The sequence below is a fragment of the Opisthorchis viverrini genome (genome assembly GCF_000715545.1).
Source record: "Opisthorchis viverrini unplaced genomic scaffold opera_v5_247, whole genome shotgun sequence".
Classification (NCBI taxonomy): domain Eukaryota; kingdom Metazoa; phylum Platyhelminthes; class Trematoda; order Opisthorchiida; family Opisthorchiidae; genus Opisthorchis; species Opisthorchis viverrini.
The window spans coordinates 209889-233924 of record NW_008751901.1 but is presented as its reverse complement, the minus strand read 5'-3'; the positions used below and the strand labels follow the sequence as shown (position 1 = coordinate 233924).

Below are 24036 nucleotides of genomic sequence, written 5' to 3'. Positions count from 1 at the left end.
GACCGTTCCATTCATCATCAGTAGTGTGCACAACGGTTACAACCTCGGTGGGCTCCATTGCCAATCCAGGACTCGAGAGGTCACTTATCTCACTCGTGTCCTCCGGTATGGATGTACTGGTCTGTATACCCTCCATTGTGGACAAATCACAGGGAACGCGGAAAGAGTCTTCTTTGGATGCTACCTCGTCCATAGGTTTGCAGACTTCGGACGCGATGACGTCATCTACTTTGGCCGAGTCTTCTGTCGGTAATGTCAACGGATTTGGTTCTATACTTGTGGAGTACTCTGTGGGGCTGGTATCTAAGCCTTTGGACTGTGTGTTAGAGGTCGATTCTACAGTTGGATCCATGTAGTCACTTGTAGACTTGAGACACTCAGTTATGACACCGTCATCACCAGCAGAACTTGTCGTTTCGGAAGAGTAGGTGAATACCTCAGGGATATCGGTTTGAGTCACGGACAAAATCTCACCAGTTGTAATGTGCTCAAGAACTTCCTCGGTTTCGGTTATGGCAGATTCAGTTGAAGCTAAATTTTCTGAGTGGCCAACTGAACTCCCTTCTGTAGCGAATTCCTCCCCAATTGTGGTCAGCATCACTTCGTTTTCCACGCTGTTGTCAACGTCAGTGTCTATGTTCTCGGAAGAACGCACAGAATCCACAGATGTGGCAGCTTCAGTCACTTGCAAGCCAGCATTGGTTATGATGTAATCAGGAACCGTTTGAGATTCAGTTGTGGTGGACTGATCTGTATCTAAATTTTCAGAAACTGTTTCTGTAATCACTCCCGCTGTTTGGACCAGATCATCAGCTGGGAGCGTATTCAGTTCACTTTCGATGCTACCACCATCAGAAAAGCTGTTGCTTCCAGACTCCGGAGGTTTTGTCACTGTCAGCTCATCAACAGAAACCGCGATTTCAGGGGATTCATCGTTTCTAATTTCGACAGTTGAAGCTAGACTGGATGTGAGGGATTCAGGTTCTCTGGGCACACTCAAATCATCCTGATTACTGACAGTATCTAGTGGCGGAGAGATTGAAGATACTGACGTTATTGGCACATCAGATGTAGTCGTTAAGTCATTCGCTAGAGCAACCACGTCTTCAGTACTAAATTCATCAGCTGTCGAAGCAGTAAAACCAATGGTTGTCTCATCCTTACTCTGAAGCTCAGTTAACTCGGTAATGATAACCTCAGATGTGTGCTTGTCTGCTGAGTTTGTGTCATGCAAATCACCGGTCTCGCGCTCCCCAGGAACCGAAGCATGGAAATCATCTTGTCCTTTGTTCACTTCTGTTGATCCATGTTCAGTTGGGGTAGACAATTCTCGGTCTGATGGATTGAGTTCACCATTGTGAATAGTATCTTCCTGTCCAAAAAGCTTTATTTTGGCGTCCATCTCTAGCTCCATCGGTGCCAATGAAGGCAGGTTCATTGCATCGGGGAGAGATAAGACTTGATCTAATTCATTCCGCTCACCGGAAGCTTCCGAAATCGGTTCCAGGTTTGAATCCAGGTTGTTACGTTTGTAGCGCTCTGCCTTTTTTACAATGCTGGGCACAGAGCTTTGTCCACGGTAAATAACAGCACTCATTAAAGATGCGCATAAGAGCAAAAACAACGAATTCGCACAAATAAAGTTCATAATGTCTGGATAGTGACTTTCCAAGTGTTGTACGGCCAGAGGCTCTACTCAGAGATGACGGAATAACAGTTTGACACAGCAGATGTCGGAAAGGAAGTGATTCATTAGCAGGATAGTGGCGATCAACGCCACCACTGAACAAGGGACTGACAATACGGAGAGTGGCATGACAATCCTCGTGTCTGGTAACTGGTATGCAAAGAACAACAATGGTGCTAATTAGCATACATCACACATGAAAGCAAAGCTTGTGTGCATCATCAGGATTCTGTTTTTGTGCACGCCGATTGGCTGAACACCATGCCAAAGGGTAAAGGGTCCAAGAGAAAACTCTAACCATCGGTTTTGAGGAGAACGAGGCACCGAAACAGAGCAACATGTGGTGGTATCGGTGCTTGATGATAGGATCACGATGGACACAATACGGAATTAGATAATGACGACCACGTGTGCGGAAGTGATAGGAGGGAAACACAATGGTTCTGTAGAGATGCACTTAGAGGACTGTGAAAGGACAAGGACGTCGATTTGACGTTTATCCGTACCAGGGACATTTATGTAATCGAATGTAACTTACCGAAAAGCAACCCGTTCCATCCAGCGAATTGCGTCGATCGTGCACTACAGAAGATCGCAGTTTGAATAAACGCCACCACATTGAGTGTTAGGCTAAGACAGCATTGATGAATACCGTTGAAATCGTGTGCAGAGATCCTCGTTAGGACAAAGTTTTGACACGGCGAACTGCCTCATGACTGAAAACAGTGTCTGTTTGAACCAGCAAGTTTTGAAATGAGCAGGGAATGTGTTATGTTCAAGCAGAGTTGGTCACATGGCGATTTACAGGTTACTCATCATTCTAGGCGACACCATCTGAAAGTATCCATGTTATTTGTTGACGGTTAGTGACGAAACGAATCCGCAAGCACCAGATGTTAAACATATGAAACTGGAAATGTTACGATGGCCATTTGCCAGTATTACACCGAAACACTATTGTCTAAAATCACTCAAACTTTTCTTCGAATCTTGATCTCCACAGGCTCCGGAGTGGGGACTTTCCCTCTTAGAACCATCCCCTGCTTGACAACTGAAGTCTTTTTTTACAATTTGTCTACATCTTTCTTGTGTCGCATTAAAAGTCGTGTCTGACAGTGGCTTGCAGCGCATGCAATTCAATTCTAATCCACATGAACGCTCGACCTTGGTTGTTTAGCTTAGAGACAGATTGTTCCGTGAAGCAACAGTGGCAGCTCGGACGAATTTTATGCATTGCCCTCCACTGAGTAATCGTGATTTATTGAATACAAGTCAGTCAATCAAACTTCATGCAGTGGGCATAATGAGATCAAGACAGAAGACAAAGCTCCGAATATTACTTCATGGGTTAAGAGTGCTAACCTCTCGATTGCTCGGGGATTTCGCCGTCAAGGATTGTTACTACCACAAAACATTTATTTCGTAAAATTTTAATGCCTTCAAAGCGTTCTTCTGTCGGAGGTTTCTTTCGAAGAACAGGAGTTCAACTACAAGTAAAATGAATAACCTTGAAATTATTTCTTTCTGGGCGATGTTTCATACATGGAATATCCCTGGAAGAAGGGACAAACACACTCAACAGTTGCATCTGGGCTTCACACAAAGTGGTACAACTAAAATAGTGGGACAACGCGATGTTTTCACAGGCAAGTATCAGGTTAATAAAAGTGTTGCACTAGCGCACTATAGTTTGGTTAATCAGTATGTCGGTGCTTGCTTTTGTGTTCCAAGCCCAGAGGTGTTTTTCTCTTTTCTCATAGTTTTCATCGCTCTTCTGAGTATCTTTGATACCGATTTAAAAAAAAACTCCCGTTGTAGATGTACACAAGCTCTCCTCACATGGTAAAATCACCATCCAGCCGGGCTACTAGGTTTTATCAGTCAAATGATAAATTTTTGTCTAGTTTCCCAGAAAGTTCATCCGGAGGTTTTACCGTACAAAAACTAATAAACAGTTTTCACAACACCGTCTGATATGACAACCAGGACCGATAACCATTCACAATGAAAGAGCAATACAGTATGATAAGCTATCTCTAAGACCATCCGCTGGCAACAGCACTTCGGTTTTTAATTTGTCACAGTGGGGAGTGAATTCTAAGTGAGGAAACTGCTAGGAAGATCAGGTCCCAGAGTTCCCTAAACCTAATTTTACTCTCAAACCCCACCAAAATTACAGTGAGGAAACTGTCAAGCATTCGGGCCACAAGAGCCAACTTCCGATCGAACTCTCAGGCAGTCAATCTATTCAGCAGCGTCCGATGAGTGGTTAGGCACTTCACAGGAGTACGGTTGACGATGATAGGTGTTCACCAAGTGCCGACCAGACAGGCTGGATTGATGTTAAAAGTGCCCTTTAAATACCGCACTCGCTTTTTCGCAATAAAGCTGCTGTGTTCCTTGTTGCCAAGTCTTTTTCTGGCACCAAGGCTCTGGTGCGGGGGCGGCAGTTAGGTACAACAAAGGTTAACACCCCAGCGTACACAGTCAGTAAGCAGTGAAATACCTTATTCCAAGGGGATGAATGCATTATGAGCTTCCCAATCGGTTCTTCTTGAAAAGTGTACATTTTACATGTTGACGTGGTTGTCGTCTTTTTGTGGAGATTTCGTCCTGTAAGTGCTGAAAAGCCGAGAAACACTACACAGCTGTTTCATCCTTATTGGAAATCATCAGCAGTGCGCATCTCACAAAACTCCGGAGTCTCGAACCCGCGACCTCCTGGCTAGTAGTTTGAACACTTAACCGTTAGGCCACGGGCGGCTGATCATCATTGTGATTAACTCGCACTTAGACAGGATATAGCACCGCTCATCCTTCAGTCACGGAATCCACATCACGCGGTCACAAGTGTTGACAGGCTCCTCGAGTAACGACTTCTCAGAGGAAGTTTCAATCATCGGGTGAAGTTTATTCCTCCACTGAGCCGCCCGTGGCCGAACGGTTAAGTGTTCAAACTACTAGCCAGGAGGTCGCGGGTTCGAGACTCCGGAGTTTTGTGAGATGGCCACTGCTGATGATTTCCAATAAGGATGAAACAGCTGTGTAGTGTTTCTCGGCTTTTCAGCACTTACAGGACGAAATCTCCACAAAAAGACGACAACCACGTCAACATGTAAAATGTACACTTTTCAAGAAGAACCGATTGGGAAGCTCATAATGCATTCATCCCCTTGGAATAAGGTATTTCACTGCTTACTGACTGTGTACGCTGGGGTGTTAACCTTTGTTGTACCTAACTGCCGCCCCCGCACCAGAGCCTTGGTGCCAGAAACAGACTTGGCAACAAGGAACACAACAGCTTTATTGCGAAAAAGCGAGTGCGGTATTTAAAGGGCACTTTTAACATCAATCCAGCCTGTCTGGTCGGCACTTGGTGAACACCTATCATCGTCAACCGTACTCCTGTGAAGTGCCTAACCACTCATCGGACGCTGCTGAATAGATTGACTGCCTGAGAGTTCGATCGGAAGTTGGCTCTTGTGGCCCGAATGCTTGACAGTTTCCTCACTGTAATTTTGGTGGGGTTTGAGAGTAAAATTAGGTTTAGGGAACTCTGGGACCTGATCTTCCTAGCAGTTTCCTCACTTAGAATTCACTCCCCACTGTGACAAATTAAAAACCGAAGTGCTGTTGCCAGCGGATGGTCTTAGAGATAGCTTATCATACTGTATTGCTCTTTCATTGTGAATGGTTATCGGTCCTGGTTGTCATATCAGACGGTGTTGTGAAAACTGTTTATTAGTTTTTGTACGGTAAAACCTCCGGATGAACTTTCTGGGAAACTAGACAAAAATTTATCATTTGACTGATAAAACCTAGTAGCCCGGCTGGATGGTGATTTTACCATGTGAGGAGAGCTTGTGTACATCTACAACGGGAGTTTTTTTTTAAATCGGTATCAAAGATACTCAGAAGAGCGATGAAAACTATGAGAAAAGAGAAAAACACCTCTGGGCTTGGAACACAAAAGCAAGCACCGACATACTGACTAACCAAACTATAGTGCGCTAGTGCAACACTTTTATTAACCTGATACTTGCCTGTGAAAACATCGCGTTGTCCCACTATTTTAGTTGTACCACTTTGTGTGAAGCCCAGATGCAACTGTTGAGTCTGTTTGTCCCTTCTTCCAGGGATATTCCATGTATGAAACATCGCCCAGAAAGAAATAATTTCACGAGAGCCAAGTAGTCTCCGGAAATTTGCAGCTATTTGGTTTGTTGACCAACGGGACGTACCATGCCTTTTTGTGAACGATACAACAAAATTGGCATTCGCATCATTTGGAATACTTCTCTGCTGTGCCGTTGCATTTCTAAAAACAACTCATTATTTTCCGATTTGAATCTTCGGTGAACATGGTGCTCACAAGGGTCACAAAATGTTCAACAACCAGCTGGTCTTTCACTTCTGAATATGAAAACCAGAATGTCAAGCGTCCACGATCTAATGGATACTACGCCGTACGGCTGATCAACAGTTTGGTCAACTCAAATTTTAAATGGGATAGAACGCCATATGGCCTTCAGTCACGGAAGTCACTTCACGTGGTCACGTGTGGACCGATTCCTCGAGTGAGGACCACTCAGAGGGTGACTTGTGACATATTCCTCTTCCCGAGCTACCTAAAAGTTGTTTGTAGCATGATAAAAATCTGGCATCGAGAGTAATTATACAATTCCTGGTTATTTTAGATGTCCGACAGAGCTTGAATACTCGTGAACGTTACTTGTTACTACTGACATGGTGAATAAATCCACCATGATGGTGATAGAGTGCCTTATAATTTGAAAGAACAAGCAAAGTTGTGAACAGGCTAACATACCAGACATATCTAAGCTGAACCCAGGACAGATGAATCGAAGTTGACACATACTTGGTTGATAAGTGGACACAAGTTCGAGTGTCTACCTTAAAAGAGTATAGTCCTAACCTCGGGGTATGTGAACTACAACTAGTTTGTGTAGGCCAATTCAACCGCCGTTTCTTATCATTGTTCTGCAGTGAGGTCCCATTTATGATGTAGTCGTTGAATAGAATGAGCCATATACATTCTACCACAGGCATTTCCGATAGAGGAAACTTTTTGATAGCCAGGCCAGAACGATCAACGTGGAATCGCTTTTCCAACACAATACGTGTGCTTTTTTCGCTTTGAATAGTTAGCTAACGTTTTTATCCAATTCACCGTAAGTCTTTTTAAGATGACTCTAAAGCTGACAAGTCATCCCGGTTTTCAACATCATTAGGTCTGATCCTATACTGCTAAGACTGTGTGGACAGCAGGCCTAACAACCCAACTCATTTGTGCTGTTGACCTTCAAGTTGCCATTGGAAGGAAAACGATAAAAAAACGGCCGAAATGGGATATGTCGTTCACCGGAGTCAAAAGAATCATGTCGTTACGTTGTAAATAGTCTTTTCCACTGTTTGATATGTGATTGGCGGTCTGGAAAACGGAGTGGTTTAGAAGTGCAACCGTTTCCAAGTACATAGCTGAGAGACTCAAACTCAGATGTATGTGGATGTGAAACGCGAGGCATTTAAGGCAGCAGTTTGGTCTTCAAGGCTTCCAAGTAATTTTGGTCACACCATAATAGAACTATGGTTTCTGCTGCCTAGTTAGGGATGATTCCGACAAGACTTCAAGACTTCATTTAATCATACAGCCAATTCGAGTGCGTATCCTGTAACTCAACAAACTCATTGAAATGCCTCATAAAAGCTAAATTTTACGAAACTTTTAAATCTGCCTCCACATTTCTACTAACTATTAGCAATCAATATTATCACGCTTATTTCGTTTCATAAACGAATGTCACTCATGTACATATTTTACGGTAGAATCGAGCTGACAATTTGGCCAGAACTAGCTTCGGACTCCGATTTTAGAAAAAGTCTTAAGCGTTTATTTCAAAAAAGTGCAGTTATTGTCAAAATACTAATAAACAAGTAAGCACAATCCTAAGGCTAATTAGCAAAATAAGGACGCGAGGAAAAGTAGATACAAACGTTTGGAATTGTTCTGTCAGAATCAAGAATAGAGAAGAACGGAACTTATGGTAACAGATTTGGTCACTTGGCACATGAGACGAACCATTGAACTTTTGGGTCACCAAGTGCAAGACACCACATAAGGTCCCCTCAAACATCCAGACATTTGAATACAGTAAAGGTTTTGTGCGGTTAGTGCAGCAGCCTTGGTAACTACCCGAACGCTCGTTCGTGGAATGCATCCATTTATGCACCAGTTTGGTTATCATTTTAATGGTGCCACTGCCGTTACACACAGATGAGTATATGCGTGTGATTTAGTCCCAATAAATGTACCCTCTTTGATTGCGGTTGTTGGTGACCTCTGCGTAAGTTCGGTAACTTGAATTTGGCTTCATCGCCAAGGATAAGAGCGGTGCTGTTTTCTCCCTTTCTTCTATCGTTCAGCTGTAACATCCTTTCGGTGCCTAGTTGCCATACCAACCGAAGGAAGCATGGGTCCTGAGTTACTGCCAGGTTTCACAAACTTAGGCAGGGAAAGTCGAGATGCAAAGGTCGGGTTCGAACCATGGACCTTTTTGTCACTGGATTCGCGCTCTAACCACCGAGCCATCTTGCCCCTTTACGTTTCTTGTGGGTTATAAAGTGGCGTCTACACTGAGCTTCAGCACGTGGACATTGGGTGCTTAGATGTGAAGAAAGTTCTCAGCATTGTCGAATCTTTTTCAACAGTGACATATACAGGGGTGGGCTACTCTTCAGAAGAATCCAGAACAGAAGCCTGTTTCCTGTTTCCCGTATGATTTCATACCCCTGGAGAAGACTCTAGAAAGTTTACGACTTTCTCTCCTCAGGATGTGATTTACTACCAAAAAAGACACAAACGCCACATTCAATGAGAAAACAGCACGCGCCTGATCAGTAGAGGTTAGTTCTCAAATCAGTTAGCTTTGAGGAGACGTCCACCACACCAAGTTACTCGGAACCTGATTGAATGAGCTAAAAAGATCCAAAATCAAATGCAGAATCCTACTGACACAAGTCGACAGGCGTTCGTGTTAATCTCACGTTATGGTGACTTGAGCTCTCCTGTATGGTACGATTCGTTTGACTCAATAGTTCGGAGATAATTAGTGTTGAAATAATCGGTTATCGCTGAGTACCTATGTAGGATATACTAATTCTGTTATTAGTTGGGTACAATAGTGAGTAATGGCGCCTGAATCCAATAAAAAGAAAGCTTTGGTATAAATGACCAAAAAAATAGAGCTTGCACCGTGGTCAACACGGATGCGCGTTATATCCAGCAGGATGCCATCCTCGGGATTGATCGAGCATCATTTGGAAGCCTCACTTAAGCTAAGCCCAACACACAACATGTTCCCGCCGATATCGGTTGAGTGAGTCTGTTGCAGGGAGAATTACTGGGACCCTCAACCAGAAGGTAGCTGTTTTTAATTCGTACTGTTGTGTGGCTGCTGTTGTGGAAATTAAACATGGCCTGATTCGGTAGACGATAGTCAGGCGTCCATAGCTTTGTGAGAAATTTTTTATACCACTCAAAGAATCTCTTTCGTTACTATTTCATTGCGGCCATGCTTCAATCATCCAATTGTTGTTATGACACAAAAAAAACACCAGTAATCAGATACTTTAAGCCTTAGTAAACGTAATCAAGCTTTCACCAGGTACAACTGTTTTCCGTCATCTTACATCCATGGTCTGCTCAGGAGCTGAGAGAATCTTGTGTTGCACAGTATCAATGATGTGACCTTGAAATCATTGAATTCTACGGTTGAAGGTGACTTCCAAATATGAGCTGCTATAGAGGTGGGTTTCGGGTGATCTGGCAAACAGGTGTCACGGTCACCAGATAATATCGACGACGTGCGCAAGGATGAATACGAATATGAAAGATTAATTCCTTGAGGGTTTCTAAAAAATCAGATTCGAAGAAGCAGGAAACTCCAGAAGTGATGTTCAGGTCACTCAAACAGTTTACTTGGAAACAACAGCGTCAGCAAGGGAACAATATAAAACCATCCATTTGTGTATATCCGGAGATAAGTCATTAGTAAACACTGAGTGATTTGTTCAGGCCAAGCATTCTTGTAAATCGCAATAGTTTTTGGACATGACTTATTTCACAATTTATGCTGTATGGCTTACTGTTAAGCCTCTGTCAGAGGACCTCCATCTCGGTGTCCCTTTCTTAAAAAAAATCACTTATGTCCGGCCAACCTGTGTGTCAGAACAGCGAAAGACCTTACAGAGAATCTGGGAAGGAAATAGACTAACCGGCAGCCAGCAAGCAGTCACGGATATCATAACCAACCATTTCACCCCCCCTCCCCCAGAGAATGAACGGTCCATCCATCAAAGAGCCCAATACATTCAAAACCCGCAGTGGAAGAAAAATTAGATTGCCTTGCATTGCCGGTTCATTAGAGTTACAGTTTACATTCCTAGAAAGGTTGCCCAACATGTTCTAGATGGCTGAAGCTGACTTAATATGATACTTCCATCTGCATTACCAAAAATTTACTTGAACAGATATGCTCGTACTTTTGTGAAACGTGTCTCAGCTTGATCTAAGAAGACTTCAAGGGGAAGTTAAGTTACTCCTGATGTCAGTACTTTTTAGGTTTCTTTTAATATGGAAATGTGGTTCATATCTCCACTGATTCCTCAACTGTCCGGGAAACAGACGAGCTTGCATTGAAAAAAATGGAAGTGAAGTTTTTGGCACTTCATGTTTTAACTTATCGGAGATTTCGCCACAAACCGCAATTTTCAGGACATTCAACCGTTTTTCTAAAGCACTTGAATTCATTTTCGGTCAAATGCCGAAATGCTGAATAATCCGTAGGACTTACGAGTTTCATTTCACAAGTTTTGGTTTTGCCTGTCCCTCATTGCTCTGCAGCATGCATGAACGAGTGCTCCGTGAGGTATTCGGGCAATCTGTGGCTCGTGGTATGGCTGAACTGGGGATACACACTCCTTTGCATTCGCCCATGGATCAGCTGATTCAGTCAAACGCTACAAGGGTGAGCATGAGATTCTTCACACTTTTGTTTGCTTTAAGAAGGTTATCTTCTATAGACGGATGAGAGGGCTTTCTACGCGGCTCCGTGAAAGTTGACATTTATGACTGATGACCTTGAAAACTATTGTTTTAATTGAGACACTCAGTTGTGGAGGTCGTCGCCACTGTCTTTTTTCGGCAACAATGCAGAGCAGATTCTTAGCCTGCAACGGTTAAAAACTTTCCATATTTTGAAATTTTGAATCATTCTGAACAATCATTTTGAACAGATCTTGTGACAATATGCAAAAATGCGGGTGCTCGTATTTGAGTGAAGAGCCGATGAATTAATCCGAACCTTGTCTTTTTCACACCCCAGAAAACCTCGAGTAGAAAAGCAGAGTGTAGCAGGCGACCGCAGTTCCCGCGATGTATCCTTCAGTAGTTACAGTCATTTTATGCACTTACTCTCAAAATGAGATTGGTTAGTGTTTATTAACACAAAAGCTTAGGAACGGAGGGGAGTACAGAGATAAACAAATTGCCGGTACAGGTTGTGGCGCGGTTGTGTCTGCGGTTGTCCCATCAAAATCTAAAATTTGTGGAGCTTGCTGATGGATTAGTTGCACACAGGGTGGAGATTCGTAAGGCTGGAGTTTCGCGGCTTCAATGGAAGTAAATTTTTTAGTCTTAAAAATTTGTGCCCATGTCTCGTTAGTTGGTGAATGTGTATTGAAAGCAAAAATATATGGTTTTGATTTAACCAAACTCGCCAGTTATCCTGTACAGTATTTGTTCGGGTACTGCAAACTATACACTCGAGGCGTCAGTGAAGGTAACATTGCAAAGACGTCCAGGGCGACTGGTAGTGGGGCAGTGAGCCGTTTGGAGCCAGCTGACCACATAACGAAGCTAAAAATGAGACTGCATATAACTCAGCACCATTAAAGGTCAGTACCGTACACAGGATATCTCATGTTACCACAGCATGAGTGCAGTTCATATGTACCGGTTGTACTCCTACTCTCCGGAGAAAGCCTGAGTGATTTGCAGTGTGTTCATTCTATTGTGTCATATTCCATCACAACTCAGTCTTCGCGCACTAGCTACTAGTGACCCCCCAACAACTAGAGATAATGCACTCAGCTGTAAGAATGAACGTGGTCATCACGCTAAGAGTATTATTGGTGGCGATCGCGTTTCAGCTAGAATAGGAGCACATCGTAGGGATCGAGTTAAGTTATCAGTAACTCAGTTGACTCTGTGAAGTTCCTGTCACCTTACCGTCTGTAATGTATGAATGTTACTCACCGGGACTGCTGAGGAAGTAAGTTGACAAAATTGCAGTATTCCCTGAAAAATCTACCTTTTGCCTGAAAAAAATCGTCCACAACTTTCCTTTTCAGTACTACCGTCCCATTTGTCACCTTACCGTCTGTAATCTATGAATGTCACTCACCTGGACTGCTGGGGAAGTAAGTTGACGAAATTGCAGTATTCCTTGAAAAATCCACCTTTTGCCTGAAAAAAATCGTCCCCAACTTTCCTTTTCAGTACTACCGTCCCATCACTATTGATAAAACGCCCACAAAGGTCAATAATGCCTTCCTTGGTGACCACTGCTGCAGGGTTAATAATTGGCTGAACTTTCTGTACGCACTCGGGTACAATAGCAGCGGCAAGAAAAACAGGCTTCAGTTAAGCACAGGATCAGCCATTTGCGCTGCAGTAATAAATTACCAACGCGTAAGAGTAAATTTGAGCTTGAAGGCATGTTGCCCTGTTTCCAGTATCATTTTTCGAATAGCAGACAACAGTATTTCAGTGTGCTATTACACGGTCGTCATTTTGGCCATAAGGTCCGTTACTATGGCTTCCAAAAATCAATCGTCACAACCAGGACAGTTACTGGGTCGTCGTTCGATGAGTCGGGCACGACAGTCACATCGCTCAAGCTCGAACACGTTCGCCCGTTCAGACGTGATAATTCAGATGCGTCCAACGTGCGTTGGTGGGGTAGTGGTTACACGCTCGCCTCGCATGTCAGATGTCCGGGGTTCAAATCCCGTCACGCCATTGGATATGCACTGCTGATGAGCTCTAATAAGAGCGAAAGTCGAGTCCAGTGGTTCCCTTTGGTGTGGATTCACCAGAATAATTACGCCAGGACAGGAACGCGGCCGTTCAAACGAGAGTGGTGTGGCTATGAACAAAAATACCTGTCCCGCAAAACCCCAAAATTGCAACCAAAATTCTGCGCAGTGGGTCTCAAGCGTGTGCCGCGCTACCTGACTGGTGGGTCAGTCGATCGTCACAACCAGGACAGTTACTGGGTCGTCGTTCGATGGGTCGGGTTCCCAAAAATCTTGACTCAAACAAAACCGATGTCTCTCACTTGCAAATGGATTTGGTTTTGACTGGAGACTCAACCCAACCCGGATGAATCTCTCGTTTATGATGGTCCACTTCACAAGCAAGAGATTCGGCCGGATTAACTTGAGCCTCATGTCAAAACTAAATTTCCATGCAACTCAGAGTATTTGTCGGAATCTGTCCAATTCGGGTTCAAGTAGAACTAAAGGTTGACGAAAACTCGGGGACTGCGCCTACCTAATGAGCCCCAAGAAGGACGTAGCCTGCCTTGGACTGCCGAATAGTTCTCAACAAATTTCTGAGTAGTGTGTTACATCCAAACCTCAATGTCTGTTCGAGAAACTTCACTTCACTGAGCTTCTACTAGCAGCAATTTACAGCATGGAGACAGTCAGTTTGTTTCCCATAGTTTATAGAGCAGGGAACATGGTCCAAACGTAACATTTATAGCCTAGTTTTTTTATCTATACTGACGTACGCATCCGCTCTATTCTATCCACAAGATCTTCAAAGAATTAGACTCGAAGGCTATCTGCGTTGGTTTTTCCAAGTTATATCAGGAAACAACCCAGGTGCTGAATGTACTTTACACTGCCACCAGGATTTACGAGCCAGCCTATACCTACTGGGCAGTTGCACTTCAACTCACGTACGACAATGTGGAACCGTATAGCAAGGAAACGGACCAGCATTCTTCCCAAGATCAAATGACGAAAAAGGTAGATGACGGTGAGTTATCTAATTAGCGTGATGGGTATTCCCGTATGATCCGTGGCATTATTTCGAATATTTATACCTAATTACGTTATACATTATACTGTATAGAGTTTTATTCTGTAATCTCTTGGTGAGTAGTTAAGCCTTCGGTTACAAGTGACTGATCAGCATCCTTCCACTTTTCACGTTAGCTACAGAGCTTTCTGTTTACCGGGCTGATATGTCGATTAACTGATTATACGCAGTTACGGTGACTGGTTCACAGAACAAACCATGAAGAACAGCAGGAATGAATTTCCAAACTGTTGTCACGAGAGAGAAGTTAATGGTCTAACTGCTAGGTCACGGATCATCTGTGAGACATATGCAGTATCTTCTCTTAAGTTAAAGCAAGGATATTTCAATCAAAACGGTAGAGAACTGGCCTTTTGCCACAAACTCATGCTTACCGTGGAATCAACCTCACCAACCCTGTGTAAGTAATCTACCGGTGCCATCCACTGTTTGTTGCCGCGGCTGTTGCCTTGCATAAATAACAACTGGTTCACTTCTCTCTTTTTTCCAGCTGTTCGCGTATACACCTTGGCAATGTATTTGCATCTGCTGATACGTGCAACGCAAACACAATTCGGCGTCGCCTCGGCAACACTTTTGGGAGAATACCTCTTCGATCGGTTCATAAGCACTCCTGCGTGCTTCGACTCAATAGCTGATCGCCTGAGCAATTTGGATAAACAGTCAAACAAAAAACGGGGGAAATCGGAAAAGGTTTGTTTTCCATAGGCTATTTTGCCATCAGTGCTATTTCAAGCTATCAGTTAACCGAACTGTTTCATGGAACTCAACCTTATGAGTAAAGTTGCCGTGAAAGTAGTGTACAGTCTTCATCGACCTTTAGGATTAGGAAGCATCAACGAACTACGGCTTAAAAAAACCCGCTCACAAGTACACCCTGCCCTGAAATAACAAGTACCATGAAAACTAGAATACAGCGATAAGCAACCATCTACATGTGTAACGGGGATACTACTGATGGGGAGGCACGCGAGTAGTATGTGTTGTTCGTGGGATTTCGCTTTGCGCCTCTTGAAAAGGGGAGATCTGTTGCGGAATTTGTGGAGTCGCTTTGTAACATTTGCTTGGATGTGAGCGGAGGATGATTGGAGTCAATGAATCTCCAGAAAAGTTCAATAAGACGCATTCAGAAGATAAATGTCCAGTGTTTGTATATAAGGTGCAAATTAGAGTTTGCTTCCCAGTCCAATGGTCTGTACCCGGTCAGTTGGCGTTTCCTAATAAATAACTCCGCAGCGAATGGCCTTCTTCCTTTCACCTGTATTCCCAGAGGAAAGTAGTAAACTTGCTTACATTCTGTCGGATAAACTTGCATTATCATCGAACGGTCGTTGATAGAATTCAAAAGCTCCTATTCTATTACTAAACCAATTGATAACTAACACAGCAAGTTAGTATTTAGGTTCATCGACCTGGGATCCACATTGAACGTTATGCGCAGCAGCGTTGAGCAGGGTAATTTACATGACTTCTGTTTTCTTCTTCTTAAAGCCGCAGGTTACAGTTTTTCCCCGAAAAGAACTTGATTTTACAAAGTAACAACTTGGATAGTTGTGCTCATCCCCCAAAAGATATGTAACCCTTCAGTTTGTCACACAGGCTAAATCATGTTAACCAACATCCCGATATTTGAAATAATCGCGTCTCACCAGAAAGTGGTAATCCAAAATCATACGTTTCCATCCCTTTCGCCTCTCATGGAGACAGACAATAGCAACAGATTTCCCATAGTGAATTTTTAGTTTTTGTTCACGATCCTCAAGCCCGACGGCTATGAAACCGATGAACATTCTGGTGACGTTGTCCGTATGCTCTGTTGACGTACAGATGGCTATCACTTCTAGATTGGTCAATGAATTTTCGCACGTTGAAATCACACCGAAGACCATTAAGTATGGTTCTTGTTAGTGGTTGCAGGCATGTGCATTTCACAGAGTTTATAAGACTATGTGTCTTAATTTAATGTTGTCTTACTGATTTATTTTTGATGAAGCGGCAAAATTGATGGTATCCATACCACGGAAGTTTCACTCTTATAAATGCCTTATTTCAACGTCAACCCGGTGGTAGCCATTTGGCGATCGATATCAAGTACTGAACTTGGCAAAACTAGGTGGAAGTTATAGGGACAGTGGTAGGATAGCGGCGTCTTTTTACCTGCAAAGTGAGGTCTGCTGCTTCTGTAGGCTTCCGCATTTGATTATTGGAGAAAAACAACAGTGCGGAATGGTGAACCGGATTTTTATTCTAGGTTCTACTGGATACGGTTGCATTGCCAAGAGGATGATTGTTAGACATTAAGCGTATTGAAAATTTTACAGTAAGTTTTGTATTTAGCGTAAACCTTGTGCGGAAATCACTTTACAAATAAGGTCAAGTTCTCGTCTAAACTAGGCGATTGATCATCGTTTTCGGGTGTGACTCGATTTCCATGAACTAAAGAAAATAGGTGACAGCAGAACGTGTTACGAAATGCTTGGCTGAAAGATGAGTAGCGCTACGCTCCGTTAAAGTGCGAATTTATCAGTATACCGGCTAGCTACCCGTAGTGTAAACGGAGTGTTGTGGGTTTGAATATATTTAGGTGTATATAAAAACGAACCAGCAAAAATGAGAGATTCGGTTTAGTCTGCTCCATCTTCAATTGCAAATCAATCCCCGCCACCACAAACCATCTCTACACTTCTCCTCCGTTTTCTCATATAAAATGAATTCGCCTGGCAGGATGAAACCGGATTTTGAATTTCTGAGATCATCTCACTACTAACAAAACATTTCAATGGCCTGTCGATAAATGAACAAATTTGAAATGAATGGCCAGTTTTGTGTAAACGAAAATTCATGACTGAAATCAACTTTGTGATGAGACCTACGGTCCAACTGATTGAGCCATGTTGACAGAAGGGTGCTGAATTTCGTGTACTATTCTGATTGAAGCCCATCGGGTAACCGGAATGTATGGGAGCGCAGGGAAACACGGAAGTTGGAGGGTCTACCCAGAAATGCGCTTGGTATCAAGGTAGGTGGGCCACAAGAATAGTGGATCGCCACATACTTTCGGTATGACGGCCTATTGCAGGAACGCGTATGGGGTAATAAAAAAAAGGAAGTAAAAATTTATGGGACACGTTTGATATCCTCCATAACCTTTTATTGACGGAAAGATACTATCCCAGTTGAACCGATTCAGTAGCATTTAAACTATTATATCTGCTGATTCGCCAATCTGAGTTATCTGCTGCCGACCAGTGCCTGGTGCCGCAGAAAAAAGACTCACAGAAGGGAACACAACAGCTATATTACGAACAAGCGAGTGCGAGAGCGTGAGTGCGTACGAGTGCGAAAAGTACAACGCTCTCAAGCTATTTATTGGAAGGACACCGTCTGAACTTAGTCCAATGCTGACGCACACGGTCTGGCTTTGGTACGAGGCTGTGACTTGCTGTGTATCGCGGGGCGTTCTCTGTCCGGTCAACATCTAGCGGAGAGTCTCGGCAGGTTTCGGGTATTCAGTGGTTGCTTTCAGGAAGCTGACCTTCCTGATATTAGCATAAAGACAAAATAAAGTCCCTGCGCAAGAAGCTTGGACAGCAAACCAAGAAGCCGATTTTGTGACGTACACACTAAGGAGGCATTGCATTCCAACACCCGCACAATATTAACTGAGCCTTTTTACTACATCTCGAAGATTACACCGCAGAATGTTTGATGTTCTCGAAACTATCTTGTCTCCGAGCACGTGAATTGTCAGTTCGACGAACTTAAAGTTCTCATAGATGTCTGAAAACAGTCGATGGTGTTTCTCGCATCCTAAAAGACCATGCATACGATTGTATATTTCTATTATGTCTTTCCAGGAAAAATAAATGCATTGCACAGTGTAATGTGCACTTCTATGTAGAAAGCAACTGATACGCCGGGCCCTGATCTTTACGGAGATTGCCGGCGGTTTGTGCTCAGTGACAACCAAACTGTTTCCCCATCTCGTTTGAGATTGAAATTTCTGCAGTGCGGGGATTTTATTAGACAAACACAGTAAGGTATGTCGAGTGCCCAGTGTTCAGACTTTCATCAGTGTCTTGCACTGAATCATTTTATTTGTGACAGTTAGAGACAACTGGGCTGAACAATTGATGATGGCAAGCTTGCCAAGTTTTTATGACATTTTTACAACTGTCTTGTTACCGTTTGCTTGAAATCAGAGTATAGTCACTGTTTTCACGACCAATGTATGTAAATTCTGCCAACAGCCCGAATACGTACCACAGGCCTTAAGGACTGTTGACCCTACACCAAAACAGCGTTTGACCAGTATCATTCAAGGATGGTTTCGAAAGGTGAGTTCTTTTTTTCTTCGGTTTAGTTGCTCCACCCGCTTTACTGGACATTAAGCTGGGTGGCTTGATAAGGTGGGTGATATAATAATACCATCTAAGAAAGATATTTGACCTCCAAACGGCGACCAGTGCCTAGTGCCGCGGAAAAAAGGCTCACAGAAGGGAACACAACAGCTATATTACGAACAAGCGAGTGCGAGAGCGTGAGTGCGTACGAGTGCGAAAAGTACAACGCTCTCAAGCTATTTATTGGAAGGACACCGTCTGAACTTAGTCCAATGCTGACGCACACGGTCTGGCTTTGGTACGAGGCTGTGACTTGCTGTGTATCGCGGGGCGTTCTCTGTCCGGTCAACATCTAGCGGAGAGTCTCGGCAGGTTTCGGGTATTCAGTGGTTGCTTTCAGGAAGCTGACCTTCCTGATATTAGCATAAAGACAAAATAAAGTCCCTGCGCAAGAAGCTTGGACAGCAAACCAAGAAGCCGATTTTGTGACGTACACACTAAGGAGGCATTGCATTCCAACACCCGCACAATATTAACTGAGCCTTTTTACTACATCTCGAAGATTACACCGCAGAATGTTTGATGTTCTCGAAACTATCTTGTCTCCGAGCACGTGAATTGTCAGTTCGACGAACTTAAAGTTCTCATAGATGTCTGAAAACAGTCGATGGTGTTTCTCGCATCCTAAAAGACCATGCATACGATTGTATATTTCTATTATGTCTTTCCAGGAAAAATAAATGAAATTGTACAGTGTAATGTGCACTTCTATGTAGAAAGCAACTGATACGCCGGGCCCTGATCTTTACGGAGATTGCCGGCGGTTTGTGCTCAGTGACAACCAAACTGTTTCCCCATCTCGTTTGAGATTGAAATTTCTGCAGTGCGGGGATTTTATTAGACAAACACAGTAAGGTATGTCGAGTGCCCAGTGTTCAGACTTTCATCAGTGTCTTGCACTGAATCATTTTATTTGTGACAGTTAGAGACAACTGGGCTGAACAATTGATGATGGCAAGCTTGCCAAGTTTTTATGACATTTTTACAACTGTCTTGTTACCGTTTGCTTGAAATCAGAGTATAGTCACTGTTTTCACGACCAATGTATGTAAATTCTGCCAACAGCCCGAATACGTACCACAGGCCTTAAGGACTGTTGACCCTACACCAAAACAGCGTTTGACCAGTATCATTCAAGGATGGTTTCGAAAGGTGAGTTCTTTTTTTCTTCGGTTTAGTTGCTCCACCCGCTTTACTGGACATTAAGCTGGGTGGCTTGATAAGGTGGGTGATATAATAATACCATCTAAGAAAGATATTTGACCTCCAAACGGAGCTGATCATTTCTGGGGACAGACGTTTCGACTGCCACTGGTGAGGAACGAAGTCATAGACAGCTCGCTCTCCGGAATGGTGTCTGCCGGATGACCATTCTCCCTATGTTCCATCAAATCTAAGTGCTTATGTCCTAGCTTGTTTCAATTAGACTTTACCGTTTCCTCATTCAGTATTCTCCCTATAGTCGAGTACAACAACATCTATCTGAAAAAACCTTATAACCTTAATTATTTTTTCACAATTGCTAAATCATGTGTTTTCACGGTAGAAAGCTTGAGACATTTTACATATACTTAAGAGAATACGACCACACATAGTTGTAAGGGGTATCTTCAAGACCATTTGTGCTTTTTTGCCTAACGCGTTCAGTCTTAAACCCAACAGTTAATTATTCAGGGGTGGTCAAATTCAATCATATGGAGTCCCGTTTTTCTTTTGTCGTAGAAAAGAACGATCGTTTGTTCGCTTTCCAGGGAAACAATTTTTTCTTCTTTATATTGTTAGCCAGGTTATTACCGTTCCGGTAGCCAAGAGACCGGAGGAATGCTTGCTTAGTTAGTCATTTTCCAAACCGAATGTTCATCTGTTATATCTGCTGATTCGCCGGCCTGTGGTGTCTGCTGCTGACCCGCTCCAGGGCCTAGTGTCGGAGAGAAAAAAGGATCACGGAAGGGAGCACAATAGCTATATTCCAAAAAAAGTGGTTGCGAGAGCGCGAGTGCGTGGAGGGCGAAAAATACAACGGCCTCAAGCTTTTTATTGGAAGGACATTGTCTGAACTTGGTTCAATGCTGACACACGCGGTCTGGCCTTGGTACGAGGCAGCGACGTGCTGCATATTGCGGAGGCGTTGTCTGTCCTTGATCAAAGCTGACTCGCGCTGTCTGGGTTTGATACAAAGCTGTGACGCACTGCATGTTGAGGGGGTGTTGTCTGTCTGCTCAACATCTAGCGGAGCTGAGGGTCTCCGTAGATTCCGGGCATTCAGTGGTTGCTTTCAGGAAGCTGACCTTCCTGATATCATCCATTTGTGAACGCGGCCAGAAAGTCTGATTTGGAAAGCGCAGTCGTGGTAATCATCCAAGAGAGATTTAGGCCTTCATGCCACCCAAGGCAATAAGACTGAGCAAGTTTCAGAAATTTGTGGAGAACATGGTTGCAGAGTGATGGCTCCTTTGACGAGTACCGTTTGTTCGGAGAAGACTCTTGGACAGTCCCTGACGAACTCCAACATGACCGGAAGTGTTAAAATGGTGAACATGAATTGAAAGTGTGCCGGAATATTGCCAGCTGGGCTGCATTGACTGGTATAGTTGATCAGGTGGTTGTTGATCTGTTCACCGAACTTGTTGATTAACCTTCAGAAGTTTCGTCGTCAATCAAGGGGATGTCATTAGGGCGCGTACGGGGCTGCATTGGTATAGTTGATCAGGTGGTTGTTGATCTGTTCACCGAACTCGTTGATTAACCTTCAGAAGTTTCGTCGTCAATCAAGGGGATGTCATTAGGGCGCGTACGGTGGAAAAAATCTTTAAAGTGAATAAAAGAAGAGTAACTTCTTATGTGTGGTGCCATTCAAGAACTTGTGGTGTAAATATTAGGTCAGTAAACCTTCTATTTAGCCACATTCCCCCTTGATGATTTCGCATTTTACGCCTATAGAGCTAAGTTGGACATTCCAGCATGAAGAAAGCTGTTGGAGGTGGAAAGCCTGCGGCTGTTTTGTTGACACCGTTGCTTTAGGTGCCCTTTTGAATAGAAACATGAAGGCTTCAATTTCCGTAACAGTCTGTTCTTCAAGTCCTAAAGTGAATAAACTTTGTCACACAGACAATACAGTTTTGGGATTTTGCGGTGGGCTTTCAATGCAAAGTATTTGGTGCTCAATTACCCGGGGCCCATCAGCCGCACAATGCTCTTAGCTGCAGAACCTATGCAAGTAGAATAAGGCTTTTTACGCCAGAATGTTGCATTTTGTTGCGCGTGTGCTCAAGCCAAAATCCAGCAAAATCTACGTTCATATTTTTGCAGCTCACCGAATTTCATTGTCCACTGAAGGACCCATGTTTCTGGCGGAAAAAAGTCTGGTGGAATACTTTCCTAGCATCGATGATACCCTGTGATGCCTAGATGGGGCTCAGGAGATTGAATTCGTACTCGGAACTCAATTGATTGTCTCCTGTAGTCTAACAGGAACACGTCATAGCTTTCAAAAATTCAACTCCATTGTGCAAATACCGAGCGCCCATTTACCTCAACCGAAAAAAAAACTGTCGAAGATAAATGATCCTTGAGGTCCAACCGGGCTTCTCTCTGAGATGGAATCACTGTACACAAAGGTCCACCTGTTCTTCCTCGGTCGATCTACTAGACAGCCAAGGCGCACAATAAAAATGCTAAAGAGGACAATAAATCTAAAGACTATCACGTGCCTACTCTTCCCCTACTAACAGCTGTGTGGCGGTGTACCGTTTCGAATATATCAGAAAATCGACCACTCCTTCAAATTACGAACACGCCACTGATATGGTCTGATTTAACAGGCCTTTTCCAAGCTGGTGATATGCAGGTGCACATAGCTTAGAAGGCTGAATTGAAACAAACGCTATTCAAATTTTGGCTATGGTTGTTCCGTAGTGAACAAAAAATCGCGTGGATCTCCCACATGCTGTGAGAACAAGACGGATACAGAGACAGAGTCATCCAGCCTTATTGTGACGTCTGATTTGCTCATGTTTGTTTTGTTTGTGCTCTTGGAAGTTGATGCAAAAGACGGGAATGTGTAAACTACGCTTTTCAGGATCCAGAGAACCAAATTCCAACCTATTATCCCCAAATTGGCTGTGCCTAAGAATAAAAAATTTATTCTAATTCTTCCGGCTACTAACCGATCACAGCTTTTGTTTACTCCCACAGATGGTCTTAAGACAGCTCACACATGACGCAAAAGGTATTATGCTTAAAAAAAATATATTGATGCGTTGTGAAGTATCTAGCATGTATTCGCATTGACAATATATGTACACAAATTTCAAGGTGGAGACTGGCCGCCAATTTGAAGGGACCTATATTGGGATCCTAGCCCAAGTAGCCGAAACGGAAGTCCACGATGTTCACCGCGGGACGATGCAGATACGTATGGATCACACGGGAGTTAACGGCATAGTTGTGCAATAGAAACTAACCATCGGTGTTCAAAGCTGAAAATTAAGATCCAAATTGGCTTTGTCTATTCCTAACCTGCTCCCCATCTGTTCCCAGTTGTTTGTTGGAACCGTGAAGCCACCAGTGTTGTTCTACTTGTGGGATCAATGGATCATGAACAATTTCGACCATAAAGTGATGTTACACATGGCGGAAACTCTCTTGTCGTTCATGCGTCATCGGCTGTCAACTGTGGACACCCTTTCAGAGGCATATCACGTAGGTGCTGCATCTCGCATATGCTTTTTCTTGCCTTCATCGAATATTTTTTCAGTTTGTTATGGGTCATTTTTTCTGTTTTCGAAATTACCGCTTATCAGTCGTTTAAATCAGGTCAGCTACCTCTAGTCATCGACAACAACACGCCGGTGCCGATGTTCAAATTCCATACAACTGTGGAAAAAGAATGCACCGATGAAGAGGCAAAAGAACGGGAAAGAGGGGGAATCTGGATCTGTAAAGATAGCGACCAAGGACGAGGTGACCATACCTTGAAAATAGACCAGGTAAACAGTGATCAGTACCGGACCGCAATAAGAAGTCAGCGTTTGGATTGTACCAATGTCCTTAACAAAACTGACAAAGAAAGAGCCTAGCGCACAAGTTCATACATGAACCTGGACTTGTCAGTTTAAGAATTTTCAAGTCATATTCCACTCTACGAAAAATTCGAAGGTCACCTCCTTGATGGAACATTTCATACGTTTGTTGAAAACGCTTCGACAATTCACTACCGCCTCCTCCCATCTTGAGGATAATAAGGTAGCCGTAGTCCCCGATCTTCTGTCAGTTTATCCTTTTGCTTGAGTATCGAATTACAACTGATGAAATACGCTCGTTCGATAAATTAGGTTTGCGTAAATGAAAGATTCAACTGAATCCCAGGTGGATGTCTCGTTAACATCAAACCGACTAGAGGATGAGTGCACTTCACTCGTTACGCACAGAATGATGTTCAGGTAGAACATACGGTTGATTTAAACTCTGGGACCTCATTTACCTGGTGTGACCTTTAAAACGCGAAACCGGCAGTGGACTGTCCAAGGGCTTCCAGAATCCTTATGAGTAGCGTGTTGTATCAAGTGAATATATCAACTGTTCCTCAAAAATGTTTAAATGACACCTTCATGTCAGTCTACAGTGGAATAGAAACTCAACGAAGATGCTCGATGCTGGTATTGCCACATCCCTTGTAACCAGACCGCCGATCAATCAATCGATCAGTGTCAGACACTACTGTAAAACCGAATTCTCTTCTATCGAATGCCGCATAC

At 43.4% G+C, this 24036-nt stretch overlaps 1 protein-coding gene across 1 annotated transcript in view; it reads right to left on the bottom strand.

Moving 5' to 3' along the window:
• T265_08911 (hypothetical protein) overlaps window positions 1–1648 on the bottom strand; it is a gene marked incomplete at both ends in the record, with an annotated part of 4025 nt that extends 2377 nt beyond the window's left edge. The window contains one exon of the mRNA XM_009174842.1: window positions 41–1648. Coding sequence (XP_009173106.1) covers window positions 41–1648 — 1608 coding nt within the window. The remainder of the gene's footprint in view (window positions 1–40) is intronic.
• Window positions 1649–24036: the final 22388 nt, after the last annotated feature.